We start from the raw sequence: 16,761 nt of genomic DNA, 5'->3' as shown, positions 1-16,761 counted from the left end.
ATGTGGAGTAGATCCTATGTTTATACAGAAAGAACTTGGCTGACCTCAACTTGGCGATAACACTGTAGCTTGTCCTTTCGATCATTTATGTCTATCCTGTTTTCAACTCCTCTCTCCATTTGTTCCATTCCCTTCCTTTTCCCCACCTCCTATTTTTCCCCTCACATTAATTTGAGGATTTATTATTTCCTCATTTTATAACCAACAGGCACATTGATAAAGAATTTCCCGTCCATTTCAAATCATTAGTGTACCGCAAAACAGCGTGTAAGCTACTGCTAAAATGGCCCTAACGACGCCCTACATTGATCATTTCAAACACATGCTGGAATAAAGGCATTTTATCATTTGAACAGTCCCTATAGTGTGTCTGGGCTTAAAATAGCCTTGTGGTTGTTTGCGTCTGATAACCAATCTAGATTTGACTATACTTGATATAAAGTTTATGTTACCTTTACCTTTCAACCACTAAATTCTAATCAGGTCGTTCTTGAGTCCAAGTCTACCAGTAGTTCAAAAGATATGTTAATGAGAATAGAAGCGAACACCATGAGACCGGACAGTGTGCGCACCGCGGATGACGTCAGTGCGCACACTGTGTCTGAGGAGGATGTGCGGAAGTTCTTCAGGAAGGTGAACGCACGCAAAGCTACTGGTCCAGACGGGATTCCCGGCCGCGTCCTCAAGTCATGCGCGGCTCAGCTGGCTGGAGTGTTCACGCACATCTTCAACCTTTCCCTCTCTCTGTCTGTAGTCCCAGCCTGCTTCAAAATTCACAAGAATTTCACTCACATGTGCTGTACCAATGTACCTGCACATGTGATGTGACAATAAAAGTGATTTGATTTGATTTGAGAATGGGACGGGCATACAGTTTACACATATGGACAGACAACTCAACAATATTGTGTACCCCAACACAGCTGTTGTCAGGACTGGGAGAATGAACTGGCATTCATCACATCACTAGAAGTAAATGTCCTCACATTTTCACACAGCACCTTTTTGTTACACAACACTCAAAATGCTTTGGACTACAAGTTACATTTTTACCATCCATTCATGCAGACTCCATACAGAAAGACCCAAGCAGGACATTCAAACACGGAACCGCCTTCTTTTAAGGTGATAGCGCTAACTAATGCATTATCATGGCTACTACTACATCTGACCATTGTTCCAGACCTCTGAAGGTATCCTGTGGTATCAGTCACTAGAGATGAGCAGAAGAGCTTTTAAGGTCTTTAAGCTGTGAGGTTGACGGTCAACAGGTACTTCCCACACTGATAATGGTTTGGCACATAAAATGTCTAAATGTTGCAGGAAAAGACCATCAACTTCTTTCTAAAACTTAAAGTTACAGTATGTAAAATGTTTCACCACACATGAAACATACTAAGATGACTGTTGAGGATTTACTGAATTGTCAGTAGCACTACTTTGTTTGCCACTGTTCGCTACTATTAGCATCTATTAGTTACCATTTGCTGCATGGCCGAATAAGCTGGAAGTTGAAATTTCCAAGTTCCCAGTCAAAATGTAAGTCTCGGAAGCCTTCTCAACTCAGATTTCCCACTTGGAAGGTCGGAGCAGCCCCACCAAACCTGAATTAGCAATCAAAGATTACAGCACTGAACACAAACAGTACTTTTTATCTGTACGGCCACTGTTGTGTATTTATGAATCACCAAATAAGCTATACACAGAGCACTGATCATATTCTATACATGAACATGATGCAATTGTTTTAAATGCAAAAAAAAAAAAATTGCTAGTGATACATGAATCACAAAACAAATCCTGCTTTTCCTCACTTTTTCTGAAAAATGCTCCAACATCCAAGTTGCAGTATCTGGGACACAGCATAAAGTCTTGAGAATGTAATTAAACTGTTTATCATTGGGGAAGTGGGACACTCGAGACTAATATTAGCTGGTATAATGTTAGATTATAACCAGCTGTTGTTTTTTAGCCGGCTCTTTTCTGATCTGCTGACATTAAATAACTGCAACAATATTGGGTAAAATAAGCATGTTTGTGCACGTTTGTGCGTTAGAGGCCTAACTCCAGTTCAGAAGACAAGGCTTGAGTTGAGGAGAAAGAGGATTTTTAGGATGCCAGTGGTGTTGTCTTTTGCCTTCTTGCATTTTCACTTCTTTGGTTAAGGTAACCTATGCTCTGGCAATAAAACATAGGTATAGCCCTTGATGCCCTGAGTCAGAAGGTGCAGGCACATTTTTAAACTTCCCATGACGGCACACAAACACTTACAACTACAGCATGTATGTGGCTGGTCTCTAGCCACATACGTAAAACACCTCTAGTCTAAAAGGAGAGGTCCTTCTCAAACACTGTATTCAAATATGAAGAAGGAACATCGTGACTTCCTTACACCACAAACCAACTCCTATTTATTTTTAAAAGACAAATTATAAGTTTATTAGAATGCCTTAGTTTGTTGCGAGATGTAATTACACCCTATTCTGTTTATATTTATGAATACAGGTATCCTTCTTTTCTATTAAATAACCTCAAAACATTACTGACTGTACCTTTAAGGTGACAATATCTAATTTAAAAAAATGCACTGGCACTCAAGCTACATTGTGCCTGTCGCCAACGCCAAAAATTGTCACATTCTCTTTTATTAACAGAAGGTATTGTGCTCTGATAGGCATCCCTACACTCTTGTCTCATATCCTCTGACCTGTATGTGTACAGTGTTTCAGTGCAGAAAGAAACAGTATTCATGGAGAGATCAGAAAAAGCAGAACACCTTGTTCCTCCCTCACTGTAACAGTCCTGGCATGGCTTTTAATTAACTGGCACAATGCCTGCCATACCAGGCATTTATTGGGCAGGAGGCCCCTCTGGCATCAACACAGATCATCATCAGGGGCTCAGCTGGTGGTATTAAATTTTCTGGGCAAATGTGTTACATTGCACCACATCTTGCTTCCGTAATAAACCTCCTCTGGATGCGTTTTGGGAACGCTGAGCTCCTTCTCTAATCTGAGGAAGCGTCTGCTGAGAAGCTTGCAGCGGTTGTTGCCAGCACCAACAATCGGCACGGCATACACACGCCATGTTCATTGCTAAGGGCTCAATAGCAGCATACATCTATACCTGGCACATGAATCACAGTTAACAGTTAAGAACCCTGGCTTTCCAAAGATAAATTTATGCAACCTTTAGGCTAAATTTATACCATTAAAAACATTTTCTGAGATTGCTTTCACAATAATGTCCGTCCAACTTTCTTCTTTTTTAAAAAAAAAATCCAAAAAGTAGTGGTTTTATGCATCTCTAGTCGAGTGTGTGTATTCAGAAGTGTAGTGGAGACATTCTTGACCCATGCCCAGTGTGGGAGTCAGCCTCTATGCCAACCTTGGCAGAGCAGAAATGCCTTATCTCACTTTAGAATTTACTTTTTAAACAAAAACTGCTGGGACCTAACACGAGTGGCTCAACAAAGTGCAAAGATTGTGTGACGCAGTAACAAAATGTACTGACGTCTTTATGCATGCATTCATTTATGATCTCCCGAATCCACAGATGTGACTGAAGACAAGTCTATACATATTCGTCTAATGTTTTGGGTATAGTTAGACGATGTCAGACTGAAGGGGTCTGGATCTTATGGAAATCCCCGATCCCTCTCACCATTGCACCGAGATTACAGGTCCAACTACAAGAAACAAGAGGAACCTCCTCTGTCGTAAACTAATTAGGCAAGACTGCATAAGCACTGCCAGACAAAGACACGTTAAACAGCCCTGAGCAAATGAAACACCATTTGTACTTTCATGGTTTTAGCATAAGCAGTCTCACTAAAACAAGGTTCCGCTTGTTTGTGGAATGTTTTCGCGTTTCAGGTCTGACTGCATATAGGTGTGATTAATCAGGGTATAAAACTAACGTTAGCACCCACTGTTCCCACCAGACTATGCTGAAGACAATAGTGTTCACAGAGAAAAAAACAGGACTGGTATATTGCTGCACCTCTGCAAGCTGCAACAAGATCTGCAGAGTACAGCTCAGCTTAAAGGAGACCTAGTGTGCTCATTCCCAGCTCCATACTTTTAGTCATGGATTCTACTAGAACAAATGGCACGAGAATGAAGCCATTTCAGCACTTTCCCCCCATAAAGACGACGTCTGACGATCTCCTTTGTAGCTTTAATGACGAGTTTTGACACCTGGTTTGATGACATGATTTCTCCAAGGGTAGCTTTAGTAAGGCAGAGATCAACCTCACTAATTTCTGACACACACCCAGGCATTTTGTTTGGGAAGGCCTAAAATATGAAAGAAGCCACTCAGTTCAAAAAAGAGAAACAAGTGTTACCCCTAGCAGTCATCCAAGGGGGAGGCTATCTTCTGACTGGCTGCCTCTCACAAACTGAATGCCTTGACAGCAGATAGGCGGGGTTGTTGTTTAGCTTTTGTTTACTAGGATCACTTGCACATGTCCTCATTATTTCAGGCTTGGGCTCTGTTTAATATGCGCATTCACCATTTTAACAGTGCATACTACAAAGATGATAGAAAATTAAAGAAAAGCAAAAAAGGTCCCCTTTAAGAGATCTTATGTACTGCCTTTACTGAAGCTGGTGACTGTGAGATTAAACCCCACTATCCGCTTAGAGTCTGTCCTGTTTGAAAGTGTGCCACAGTGCTCCCATGTAACCTGAAGACAAGGTAAGCAAGCAATGGAGTCACAGAACAGGATGGACAGATTTCTTCACAGCAAACAAAGTGTGCTGAAGGTCAGAAGGCGAGGAGTAAGTCAGTCTGTTTAAGCATCCCTTCAGAAAGCAAGCAAACATACCTGGGAACCGATACGCAGGATATCAAGCTGGTTCCCAGGACTTTGTCTTTATCCATCACAGATGACACATTAAAAGAACATAATGCTCTAAACTGGTGCAACAACAAATCACTTCACCTTGTCGTAATGTACTTAGTCTGGGTGACTTTACATTTTAAGAGTCATTCCTTCCTGACAGGTACATGTTTGGCTGATTCATGTCAGTACAAAATGTAGATCAACTGGCACGGCCTCAATGGAGACGGGGAATTTATCAGCACAACAATAAGCATGATTTATGTTTTGGATTTGCATGTCTGTCAAAGGTACCTTATGTTATAATTTGCAGTGCAAGAATAGACTTTATGAAGGATGGTTAGATGTCCAAAATTGTGACTAACCTGCTTAAATTAAGATGCAGTAGAAGAGAAACTACAGACTGTCTTACTGAAAACTGAGCTATACGTAATTTATATGTTTATGGACAAGAAAAAACTCTGAGTTCTAAGGTGAAATAATATGAAATAAAAAGTATAAAACACAATGGGAAACTTAAAATTAAACAATGTTTAGACTGATAATTAAAATAGTTCATAAAATGAGACCATGTGGGATTTTACCATGGCTGTTGCCCTGCAGATGAGCCTGCCTTCCAGACTTCTGTCCTCCCTTGTGTCCACCCTGATTCCCAGCAGAGTGCCCATCCAAAGCCAGGTCCAGAGCAGGACCCAGCCCGGGGTTCTTCTCATTCAGGCTGAGATTCTTCCTCCTCTTACCCTTCAGCCAGCCCAAAGCGCGACCCAGGGAACGAGTGCGCTTCTTCCGCCCCTTTTTGCTGTGCTTCTCGTGAGCAAAAATGTTGACCACGTCCTGGGGAAGAAGGTCCCCAAACCCCAGTGAGTCACGGTTTGACATCCCACCTCACACTGGAGCACCCTGAGAAACAGGAAAGATATTACATTTTAGTTCTCATCCAAGCAACACATGCACCAGCACTCAAGAAGAGAGAATAAATGAAAGACCTGAAAACTCTCTCCCACTGTTTTTCCCCAATCACAGTAACAATCAGCTTGCAGAGAGTAATAATAATAATGGATTGGATTTATATAGCACTTTTCAAGGCACCCAAAGTGCTTTACAATTCCACTATTCATTCACTCTCACATTCACACACTGGTGGAGGCAGCTACGGTTGTAGCTACAGCTGCCCTGGGGCAGACTGACAGAAGCGAGGCTGCCATATCGCGCCCCTCTGGCCCACACCAGTAGGCGGCAGGGTAAAGTGTCTTGCCCAAGGACACAATGACCAGGGCAGAGAGCCCGGGGATCGAACCGGCGACCTTCCGGTTACAGATACGCTTCCCAACCCCCTGAGCCACGGTCGCCCCTACACCTTAAGTAGGCCTCACCTTAAGTAGAGGCCTACTTAAGGTGATAAATCAGTCACAGTGAGTTTTGAATGAAAAGTTGACAAAATGTTACCTTTACTACTTGTCAGAGCTGCCCTGTCATTAAGAAAACTCAACTTACTGCATAACAGAAAGTTGGGTTCAGCAGAAACCCTTTAACTCAAGAAATTCCAAAATTCAGTGTTCTTACAATAAGTGTACTTTCTTAGTTTGATTTCCTGAAAAATCAAAAGATAAATATCCCTTATTGTCATATACTTCCACATGTGTGTTGTTTAAATTTCAAGTTAAAGCTTGCGGTAATGCTTTCGGAAAAGCTTGACACTACAAATCTAGAATTAACGCCTTTGCCTGCACCGACCAGACAAGCTACAGTTTGAATCCATTTCTATCCAGGTTCATGCAACACAAGCAGGCAAGACTTTGAAGGAAGGAATTAGGTGCATCTAAACTTGGTCAGCACAAAGTTGCAACCATGACATCAGAACATTTATACTGTAACCACAGCTTCAAGATGAGCACTGGCCCCTCTGTTATGGCACTAGCTAATGATGAGCTATCATTTCATAACGTAGCTGACCTTTCACCTTTGACCTCAGAGATAAATAATGTCATCAATTCATCAAGTTAAAATCATGTTTGTGGCAAACGTTGGAATGAAAATGATGTTATGTGAGGCCTTTAGTGTCCTTGACCTTTGCCACAAATTTCTACTTAGTGGTCAGTGGTCAAAGTTAAATAGGGTCCCTCGGTGCACTTGTAAAAATATGACATTCATGATAATAGGATGGATGGACTTTTAGCCTTGCATTTATTTGCATCATTGGTTCAGCTGCTTAATTATGTATTTACAATAGCTTGATTTTATGATGTAATGATTACCAGGGAGAACAATTGCTACGTTGTTGGTGGCTAACGTAGATCCAAAGCAACAAACAACCACACAGACAACAGAAAATTTTAAACTCTTCATAAGCACAGAGGCACAACTCTGGGCAGCAAAACCTAAAAACGACTACAAATATATCCAACATGTATCCCTGGTAGCAAAGTCTATTTTACTCAGACCACTCCTCCTGTGTTTGTGTTTGTGTGTCTCCGTGGTCACTGCTCATTCGGCCAGCACACTCTATCCTACACAGACCCCCTCCAGCCTCTAAACCAAACTTCAGCTCTACAAAGAAAGAACTGGCACCGCTCCCTTCATTCCATAACGTGGAGTCATAATTCACAAAGCCACACCCGTAAGCTCACGCACTGCATACATACAGGCACAGCAGCACGCTAAGAAGAGCAAAAAGACACAAAATTAACAGCAACCAGTGAGTGTGTCCATTCACGCACTTTATTGTCATCCCTCATTGTTTTCCTTTACTATTGTTTTATTCATCACCCGCTGAATGAGCTCATCGCTTTGCTTCCTTCCTCCGCCCGTCACCTTGTTAAACTTCGCTACTCTGAGGCAGATTTCCCAGCCCTGCTCCTGGGGATCTGTAAGCTTACACTGGACTTTTTCCAGCTGCGGTTTTATTAGATGCTTATGTCCAAATCATAGTCTGAAAATAGGGACAAACTCTTAAGATGACAGGAGCTTGTAAGCAGACAAAGAATTAGGGAAGGTGGGAGTTGAGTCTGAGCGAGTAAATTATGAATCCCCCGGTGCAGTCGACAAAGTTCAGGCATAAGTTGTTTCTTTGGCTGCTGTGCTGCTTTTTCCAAAAAGATTTAAGTAACGTGTGAGTAACACAGCCAAACATGTTTCTAGAAAGACTTTGAACCTTAAGTTGGTGAGACATGAAACTAAACCACACAAACCCAAAGTCGTGTTCTCTGAGGATTTACAAATGGGACTTTTTCCAAAACAGCCTCTCATTATCAAAACTGCAACAGGGAAGTGAGACGACTCTGGTCTGGGTGCATCATGTGGAAGATATTTAAGCAGATGTGCACTTTTAAAACCAGATGTTTGACATTCTGTTTATTAAGTAACATTTTCTTTAGTCTTGGGTCAAATCTTGACAAAGTAGGATTCTCATGAGTAAAGAAAATGACACAAGGAATATATAACATCATTTTACACCTGACTCAAACTAATATAATCTTAAGGTTGGTGCCAGTTTGGAGTGTTAAACACCAACTGGGAAGTAATCCCAGAAGTTAAAAAAAACATCTAACATGTGGATCAAGGTCTTAAGGTCTGCATCCCAATCCCTTTTGACCATCCCATGGTCATTACTTTTATATTACAAAAAAAAAAAAAAAAAAAAAAGGGGGGGGGGGGGGGGCGTCATGCTGCTCCTGCTGTAGTTGCACTAAGACTGAAATTAGCTCCAATGTGACTTCAGACTTGCATCAACTGTGGCTGCTTTTGAATCTAAGTAGAAGATGCACTGCTGGAATTGCAGCTTCTAGAGCACAGATTAGAACCCAATCGTGGCATTTCCCACTTAGAAAAAAAATTATTTCCCTTGGATCTGCCACAAACTAAAGCGATATGCATGTCTCTTTTATGAGGCTGTGGGACAGTAACCTTTAATGTTTAAATATATTAGGTTTTCCGTTTCGTAGTTCTAATGTGCAGCTGTCACATTAGAAATAAACAACATTATAAATAGCAAATATACCGGCCATCATAGTGGTGCAGTGGTTAGCATACCAGCCCTGGGTTTAGATGTAGTCTGGGGCCTTTCTGTGTGCAGTTTGGATGTTCTCTCCGTGTCTGCCTGAGTCCTCTCCAGGAATTCCGGCTTCCTCCCACACTCCAAAGACATGCATGTGGTTAGGTTAATTGGCGATTCCAAATTGGCTGCGTGAATAGTTTTCTCTCTATGTGTGTGTGCCCTGTGATAGATTAGCGACCTGTCCAGGGCGTACCCTGCCTCTCACTCTATGACAGCTTGGACAGATACCTGCCTCACACAACCCCAGACTGGATAAACAGAACAATATGGATGGTTAAAAATATAACTTATTTTGGCAGTCTGTGCCTCGGTACATTATAACCCAAAATTAGTGTTTTCCTGTAGCATTGACGTCATGCATTCATTGCAACAGTGTGGAATTTTGCGGTTGTGGTTTTCTATCTATGTTTTTTCACCCATTTATATCACCACTTTATCCTTATCTAACTTTAACTGTGAGTATGTGACACTCATAGGGATTATTTAATGTGGAAGAAGAGTCATGTGACGTGTGTAACACACCTTTCTATGTGACCGTGCACGGAGCCTGAGAAGCGGAAAGCCAGTCTAAACAGAAAAGGTTGATAACCGCTGTCATGATATCTGTTGCCTCCGATTAGGACTTTAGGTTTTGTCAAACCAGCTAATGGAAAGAAAGCCTGGCCATGTTTGAACACCCCTCAGGGTGTTTTGTAAGTATTTCCATGAACAGTTTAAATTCTGACCTGGTGATATTTTTCAAGTCCACTGATTTATCCTGAAGGACACAAAAATGTCACTGGAGCTCAGAAATTCCGAGTTCCCATCCGGAAATGTTTTGTAGAACGCCCACTGAACTCAAACACTCAGAAAGTTGGAGCAGACCAACCAACCCCAAGCTGGCAATCGAAGATGGAAGCACTGAATGTAAACAGTATTTTTGATTTTTTTTAGTTTGTTTCTTTGCTTGTTTTTTAAATCTTGAATTAAAAGATGATGTGTCTTTTTATGCAGATCACTGATCAGGTTCTGTCCATGAAAATATTATGCTGTATTTCTAGTACTACCTGAATGACTTTACCTCGCTAAGAACCCAAACAAATCCTGTTTTTCCTAGCTTTTTCTGGAACGTGCTAACTCAAGAGTGACGTCACTTCCAACTTGCAGTATCTGGATGGCAGCACTCATCCTTGATGAAGCCAGTCCTTGCAGAGATATTTGAGTCCAAACAATGCTGCTTATATGGAAGAAAGAACAGAATTAATTTAGTTTCTGGCCTCACCAGAAAGAAGTTTGCACCCGAACTCATGCCTGAAGTATGCAGTTCAGTCTGAGAGGCTTAAGATGAATACTTGAAGAGCTTCAAAGCTTTTCTAAACATTATACATAATGTGGGTGTTTTTGAAGGAGTTTATCTTAATCTGGACAAGCTGAACTTGTTATCCACTGCCGCACATCTGAAATGACAAAGTGCCAGTGTGTGTGTGTGTGTAGCCGGTGCCCCATGAGGAGTGAGCTGCAGTGAAAGGCTAGTAAAAAAGAAAGGGTATCCATCCTTTTCAGAGAAAAGTACAAGGCCTCTCCCCGCACTAAGCCCTGTGTTTCTCCTGCTCCAAATTACAGTCATTAGGGCATGACTAACATCCATGCATCTGCATTGCCTTCAGCCGCCAATAATCAAGACGCCTCTCATGGGAGAAGAAGTGAGTGCAACAACTTCTCGTGTTACTTCCACCTCAGAGGGAGCAGAGCAATACTAAGAAGTCTAGGATGTAGACGAGACCACCCAGCTGATCACTGTCTGTGCAGTCTGGTCACAAAGAGTTGACTCATGCCACAATTGCAACCTGCAATTTTTCATTTTACAAACAAATCTAATTTGGTGACGTACACAGTGGAGTTTCCTTTAAAAAAAAAAAAAAAGTAACCGTTTCTTTCTTTCTTTCATCAGGAAATTTACTAAATGGTTATTTAGACTTTAAAAATTCCTATCACAATTCTTTCTCTAGCAAATAAGTTTTAAACACACCATTACTTTTCAAAATAAAGCATCAAAATGCTAATTACAGAGCTGCTTTATTGCCCCAGCAATTACTAAACACCAAACCTTTGTTACAGTTGACACACAAACTCAGGGCTCAAAAGAATCTAAAATCGGAGCATTTGGGAGGATTTGTAGTGACACAGCACATGTGTGTGTATAATATATTCAGAAAAGATCACAATCAAGACATAAGCTGATTTACAAACAAAAACAGCTGTGTGCCCTTTCTACACGTCTCGCTCTCTCTCTGACACACACACATAAACGAGCGCGTGCGCACGCAAAACCTGCTGTGGTTTTTAAACCCAACCCCAGCCTGCCAGAGCAGGCATGTGTTCCAACACGCTGTTTACTTATCCTTTACAAAAGACGTCAAGCTTTGCGTTGGACAGGAGATACTTCTCTAACGCAGCAAACCTCAACGTGGTGTGTCAATACCTACAGAGCGACTGACATTGACAGCAGTGTGTACACACCAGCATGAAGTAAACAGGAGCTGATAATAGTTTACACACTCTTGACAAATAGACTGAGCATATCTGGAAAGACGATTTATTGATTATGGACTACCGACCGCTACAGTATACGCCATTTGGCCGCAATGTTAAAACCAGTGGCGGCTGAAGTACATACATAACTAATATACAATTTAACGCACCAAATAGTATATGAGAAATTATTCAAAAGGACATAAGTTTGTTTAAATTAGCTTTTGTTTATCTTTGGTTAAAATTTACTTTCCCATGTAATTTGTTGATTTTTTTTTAACTATTTTGTAATGTTGTTGTTAAAGCTGACCTCATGACAAACTTTGAATATCATTCTTCATTTGCATAATGAAGCAGAAATATAAAAGAAAAAAAAACATTATTCATGTCCAAGTACATACAAAGTTACATTTATAAATAGACAATTAAATAGAAAAAGTAGATACACAAGTGTCTACATATGTTCAAAGGTAAATAAATACGCAGTCATTTTACAGATCAAACTAATTAAAGACTACTTTTATTCCTAACAGTATATTGTTTTTGCTGCATTTTATGGAATTTCTTTGTTTATTTTGTAGTTTTTGACCACTTTGGTGCTACACAGTCCCACCCATCCAAACATTACTGCAGATCAAGTACACAACTCCATGGCAATGGCACTCCCCAGTGTCAGCAGAACTCCCAGCATGGCAATGTTTCCCACTGTAATAGCTCATCTGGTTGATTTGAAAAGAAAATCTTGCTGCAGCCTGTCCAGTCCTCCTCACTGTCTCCTTACTGTCTACTGCCTCATCACGACAAGGAAAAGACAAGAGGGTGTATCATTGATATAAACAGCCACCTCTGAAATCTGTACCCCTCACTGTCCTAGCTAAAGAAAAACCTGCCTAACAACACAGTACAAGGTACTGACCCCGACTTCCATGCTCTTCCTTCTCTGTGTCTGTTCGGGATATGCTGCAACAAGCCTGATCCACAAAGGCCCCACCCCACAAGGACCAAAGTTGTCCATGTCCCCTAGAATAAAGAGCTGTAGTGTGGGCATGAGGGAGACCTAAATGATATCAGGAAGGTGGGTTTCAATGTTGTGGTTAAACAGTCAAAGCCAGCTCAGGAAATTGAATTCCAGAACAAATCCAGGTCTCGTGTCCACATTTAAACAGGCAGGTCAGCTAAGTTACAGCAACATAAAGCAATGACACCAGCCTTGCCTGAGGCAACTGTGGTTACAAATTAAGGATAATACCCCACAGAGCTTTCAAACATCTTCCCTTGACAAACCAGCGTGGAGAGAAAAAAGACGGAAAGCTAGCTGTGGCAGGAATAAAAAACAAAACACTAAAGTTAAGCGCACACACCCTCAGCAGATCAGAGCCAAAGTGGAGTATCACAAATACAACTATCACTGTTGTCTTTTTTGACTTCAACAGCCATCTGTGCATTACAGCGACTTCGCACAACACTCCCTTTAAACTGGAGTCTTATCACGTAAATATGAGCAATAGGAATTTCACAAGTAGTTGCAAGGGGGATGAGGGGAGGAGGGGGCTAGGGGAAGTGTAACTTTTGACTCCAGTGAGTCATACAGGGAAGCTGATGGAGCAGACTCTGCTGCCTCACAGGGATAAGGCAAAGCCAAGAGGGTGTGGCAATGATACAGACAGCCACCTTTGTTTGAACTAGGACTGGCTCAGTTTAACCAGAAGGCCATTCACATCTAATGCCTGACCTGTTGGTTTCACATGGCACGATCTTAACCTTGCTGGCAGCAAGCAAGGTTAAGATCGGGCTGCAAATGGTTTAGTCACCATAGGAAGAGGAAACATAATAGACCAACAAGCTCATTCTCCTTTAGAGAGAGGAGGAGCGCTTTGGATCTGTTCCAGTCTTCTTTCAAAGACCAGAAAGTTGTTTACAGTAACAGCCAGTTTAGAAAATATCAGTTTTCACACTTAGAGCCATTCTGTAGCTAAATAGCAAGTGTTTAGCAGTGAGAAAACTGGTGTTACTGTTCAGCACCTGCAGGCATCTGTCAGGGCGTTGGCTGTCTTCTTTGGGCATTATCAAACAAAGAAGAGTGCTGCTAAGACTTAAGCTGCCTTGCCTGAACTAGAACTCAGCATATTCATGCAAACACTTGATGTGCAAGTAACGCTGCTGCTGTGATGGATGATGTGGCCACTATAAGAGACAAACTGGAAATACTTAATTCCTACATCTCAAGGCGGTTTTCACAACTGAAACCAGGGACAGCCGGTGAAATGAGACACGTTTTATGGGCCGAGGGAATCTCGAGGAAACCATTCACCATACACCCACCATAAAGGAAGCGACCTCCTCTTTCGGTTTAGACTCAATAGAAACATTTTTGAATACATAATGGCTCCAAATGTCTAGCAGAACTTTCAATCCAGGACCTGGAGCATGAAGACACATGTCATAGATGCAATCTTTTGAGCTGAAAGGTGACATCTTTGTGGTTCTTCTGTTTGCTCCAAAAAGGGGACGGTTTCAGGAAACTGTCATACAAATAAACACAATAACGCCGCAAGGCAATAATGACACAAATGAACCAAAATGCTATGAGGTTAAAGGCGGTTACAGATGGTCCGTGCACGTATGCGTGCATGTGTGTGCGAGAAAGAGAGACAGATCTGTGGAAGGAAATGCAACTTGGCATGCTGCAAGGGCGCTGTAGCCATGCAGCAGCTTGTCTGGTAAGAACAGCAGCTGCATTCCTGAGAGATTTATAATTACCGACAGAGGAACTCTTCTTTCCAATCCTGCTTTCACCCCCCCCCCCAGCATCAAACACACACACCTCCTCACCCCCTCCATCTATTCCCCTTTTTTTCACCCCATGCAGTGGCCTTCTAGGAGACAGCGCCATGAAAGACAAATGGATAATGGCTGGCGCATGGAAGTCATTTTGAGATAACATTATAATGTGTGGTTGTGTGCGCTGGCCCAGATTGTTGTTCCCTGTGTTTATGCAATATTTTAACTTCTATGGAAACAGGGCAGATTGCAAATGGAGGTACTGTAGGTGGGCAACAGCAAAGTGATATCTATTAAATGATAATCTTAACTAGAGGTAAGGTGTGAATGCCAGTGCTTACCTTTTTCAATGCAAAAGCTGGATTTAAAGAGAAAACAAAAAGTCTGGAAAGTTGGCGAGTTGCGACAAAGTCTCGTTTGCTTTGCCTCCAGGGGTTGCTGGGGGTCTAAGTCTGGACTGCAGTCTCTGCAGAGTTTAAAGACCTCTGGACTGACAGGTCAGACGCAGATAAAAAGAAACTGCTGTGCAGCAGCAGTGACCAGCTCACAGAAAAGGCAAACACAGCTGGAGAGCGAGGTTTAAAAATACATCCTGGCATCTTTGTGTCTCCGCTCAGCCCAAGTCAAAACAATATCCTTTCAGTTTAAAGCTCACTCCGTCTGACAGTTGCTTGGCACTGGCAAGTGTGGGAATAAAAACACTTGAAAGAGCTTAGAGCACAACTTATGTGAAGCCTCAGAAAGACACTAAAGTAAACAGCCTCAGTCCCAAATTGAGTAAATCATGATGACTTGGATGGCCGGCTAACAGCCACTGATTGGATTTTTCATCTCTTGATAAGAGCTCATTGATTAACTTAATCATCAGTTAATCTCTCTGATTAATGGCCTGCTTTCTTCCACTCATCAGTCAGGCGTTTCCGTTCTCTGCAGGCCTGCATGACACACAGAAATCAGTCACTCGGTGATCACACACACTCGTGCGCATTTTGTCTCTTGCAACATTCGATTGCTCCTCTTGTTGCCGTTCTTGACCGCCAGCTCTCCCCTTTCCTCCACTGATCTCAGTCAGCACACAGCACACAGCTGAACAGCTGCACCTGCCTGTCTGCTTACCCAAGATCCGAGTGCACTTACACCCCTTAGCTCCCAGTGTAATCTTCATCCCGGCCATCTCCTCACATCCTTGCCTTTTGTCATCTCATCTCTGCCTTAACATCTGCTCCCCTCCCCAAATCACGGGTTTCTACCGGGTTCCGCCATGCATCCAAAAGTGCTTACACAACGCACCTGTAATGGGTACAAGCCCAAGCATGGCAGGCTGGCCAAGAAGGAGCACCAGTATGTGACACACCCTTTTTAAACAAATGGCTCAGTCTCAGCCTCACCTATTAGAAAGGTATAACAGCTAAACCTGCAGCTAAAAAAAAACAACCCAAACAACTGAAAGTGCTGATTGGTTTTTCAGAGAAGTTTTGATTATTGGAAGCTCATTCCAGACCAAAGTCCAGCAGATGCTGCTGCAGCAGACAGCCAAAAGGGGGAAAGGGAGAGGGAGTCCTAAGGTGGTCGTGTTATCTCCCTCGGGTTAATCAGCAAGCAGTGGGTTATCAAGTGCGTGTTAACTGCCATTTATTAAAAGAAGTGTCAGGGGACTATGCCGTAAAAAGTGTGCTACTGGATCAGTGACTGGACCCAACACAATACCCTTCATTGTCACGAGCTCCATAGCTAAGAGAAGCACTACAGGTCTTAGATTACCTCTGTATAGGATCCCTTAGCTGAGAAGCAACTCTCCCACACCTTGTTTTTCCATACATGTCTATACTCAACATCTAGCCATGGAGTTGCAATTTGAACCAAACTTTATTTTAACAGACTTGAGATCCCTGGTTCTGACATGTATGGACTATTTTTCTTTACTTCTGGGCTAAAATTACCGTACTTATGTTGCCCATAATTAAAAACCTGCATTAGGAAGAAGAAGAAAAATCGTGCTGATATAACAGCTTCACTTCTAAACCTACTTTCTTCACGCCTTCAAAAGCCAGTCAATCATATTGATCCTTATCTGTTTGTTTTTTCCCTACGCAGGAATATTAAACCCTTTCTCCTAAAATTCACGCCACAGCTCAGTTTCGAGGGACTTTCCCAGCAGGAATTCCAACAAAAAATAAATAAATAAATAAAAATAATGCCAACACAATAAGGTAGCCATTAATCTGACGCTTAAGTTGGACAGATAAAAAAGAAGTGTCAGACGTACCGTAACGAAACTTTAAAGACTGATTTAGCCGCTCTCCATTTGAAGCGTCGCCCTGCTTCGCCCTCGTTCTCCAACTCCAAACTTTCAGCGCCCGAAGGAAAACTCCAGGTGAAGCATTTCCGTGAAAAGTTCAACTTCAGGAAACAACTGCAGCCTGGATGTGTTTGCACGCCCGGCTTCAGCCCTCGCGTTTAAGGTGCCAGGAGAGCGTGTCCTCTGCTGTCAGCGTCGTTTGTCTGCGGACGCTTCACTGAAGCAAAATGTGGGACTACCGAGAAAAGTCGCGCCGCAGTCGACCCGAGG

At 42.2% G+C, this 16,761-nt stretch overlaps 1 protein-coding gene across 2 annotated transcripts in view; it reads right to left on the bottom strand.

The window, feature by feature from the left end:
* The window catches only part of LOC113011867 (uncharacterized), a 32,363-nt gene extending 15,622 nt beyond the window's left edge, over positions 1-16,741 (bottom strand). The window contains exons 1-2 of one of the 2 annotated variants that reach the window (XM_026151669.2): positions 16,459-16,741; positions 5,431-5,746 (exon numbers count right to left, since the gene is read on the bottom strand). In XM_026151669.2, the coding sequence (XP_026007454.1) occupies positions 5,431-5,725 (295 nt within the window). In that variant the 5' untranslated portion in view covers positions 5,726-5,746; positions 16,459-16,741. Of the gene's footprint in view, positions 1-5,430; positions 5,747-14,533; positions 14,609-16,458 lie in introns of those variants that run through there. The other variant, XM_080294235.1, reaches the window with a different exon arrangement.
* Between the last annotated feature and the right edge of the window lie 20 nt (positions 16,742-16,761).

The sequence above is a fragment of the Astatotilapia calliptera genome, chromosome 19 (assembly GCF_964374335.1).
Source record: "Astatotilapia calliptera chromosome 19, fAstCal68.1, whole genome shotgun sequence".
NCBI classification, from domain to species: Eukaryota; Metazoa; Chordata; class Actinopteri; order Cichliformes; family Cichlidae; genus Astatotilapia; species Astatotilapia calliptera.
The sequence above is the reverse complement of the archived record's forward strand: the minus strand, read 5'-3'. Positions and strand labels throughout refer to the sequence as shown.